General features: G+C 71.4%; 1 protein-coding gene across 1 annotated transcript in view; it reads left to right on the top strand.

The window, feature by feature from the left end:
• The window catches only part of FNBP4 (formin binding protein 4), a gene marked incomplete at its 5' end in the record, with an annotated part of 17,972 nt that overhangs the window by 516 nt on the left and 17,016 nt on the right, over positions 1 to 440 (top strand). Inside the window, 2 exons of the mRNA XM_031553357.1 lie at positions 9 to 239; positions 342 to 437. Coding sequence (XP_031409217.1) covers positions 9 to 239; positions 342 to 437 — 327 coding nt within the window. The remainder of the gene's footprint in view (positions 1 to 8; positions 240 to 341; positions 438 to 440) is intronic.

Genomic DNA, 440 nt, shown 5'->3' with positions numbered 1-440 from the left:
GGAGGGAGGAGACGGCGCCTGGGGGCGGCCTGAGCGGGGCGCAGGGCCTGAGGAGAGCCGGGCTTGAGAGGGTGACAGGGCCTGAGGAGGAGGAGGACAGGGCCCGGAGGAGGGCCGGACCCAGTCTGAAGGAGGGCCGGACCCGGTGTCGTTCCCCGCAGCTCCCAGCGTCCCCTCGCCGTCCGCCTTCCGCCCACTCTTCAACGACTTCGGGGCCGCCCTCAATGGGCTATGTGCAGGTGAGGCCGTGGGGCAGGGGCAGACGACGAGAGGGCGGTGTGGGGCAACGCTGAGCCCCCCCCTCTCCTCCGCCTTCCCTCCCTCCGTGCCTCCCCTGTCAGGCCATGAAACCGCCCGGCGCTCCGGGCTCGCAGAGCACCTACAGCGACCTTCTCTCTGTCATCGAGGAGATGGGCAGGGAGATCCGGCCCACCTACGCC

Source organism: Meleagris gallopavo, chromosome 5 (genome assembly GCF_000146605.3).
Source record: "Meleagris gallopavo isolate NT-WF06-2002-E0010 breed Aviagen turkey brand Nicholas breeding stock chromosome 5, Turkey_5.1, whole genome shotgun sequence".
Classification (NCBI taxonomy): Eukaryota; Metazoa; Chordata; class Aves; order Galliformes; family Phasianidae; genus Meleagris; species Meleagris gallopavo.
This window is presented reverse-complemented; position numbering and strand designations above follow the sequence as displayed.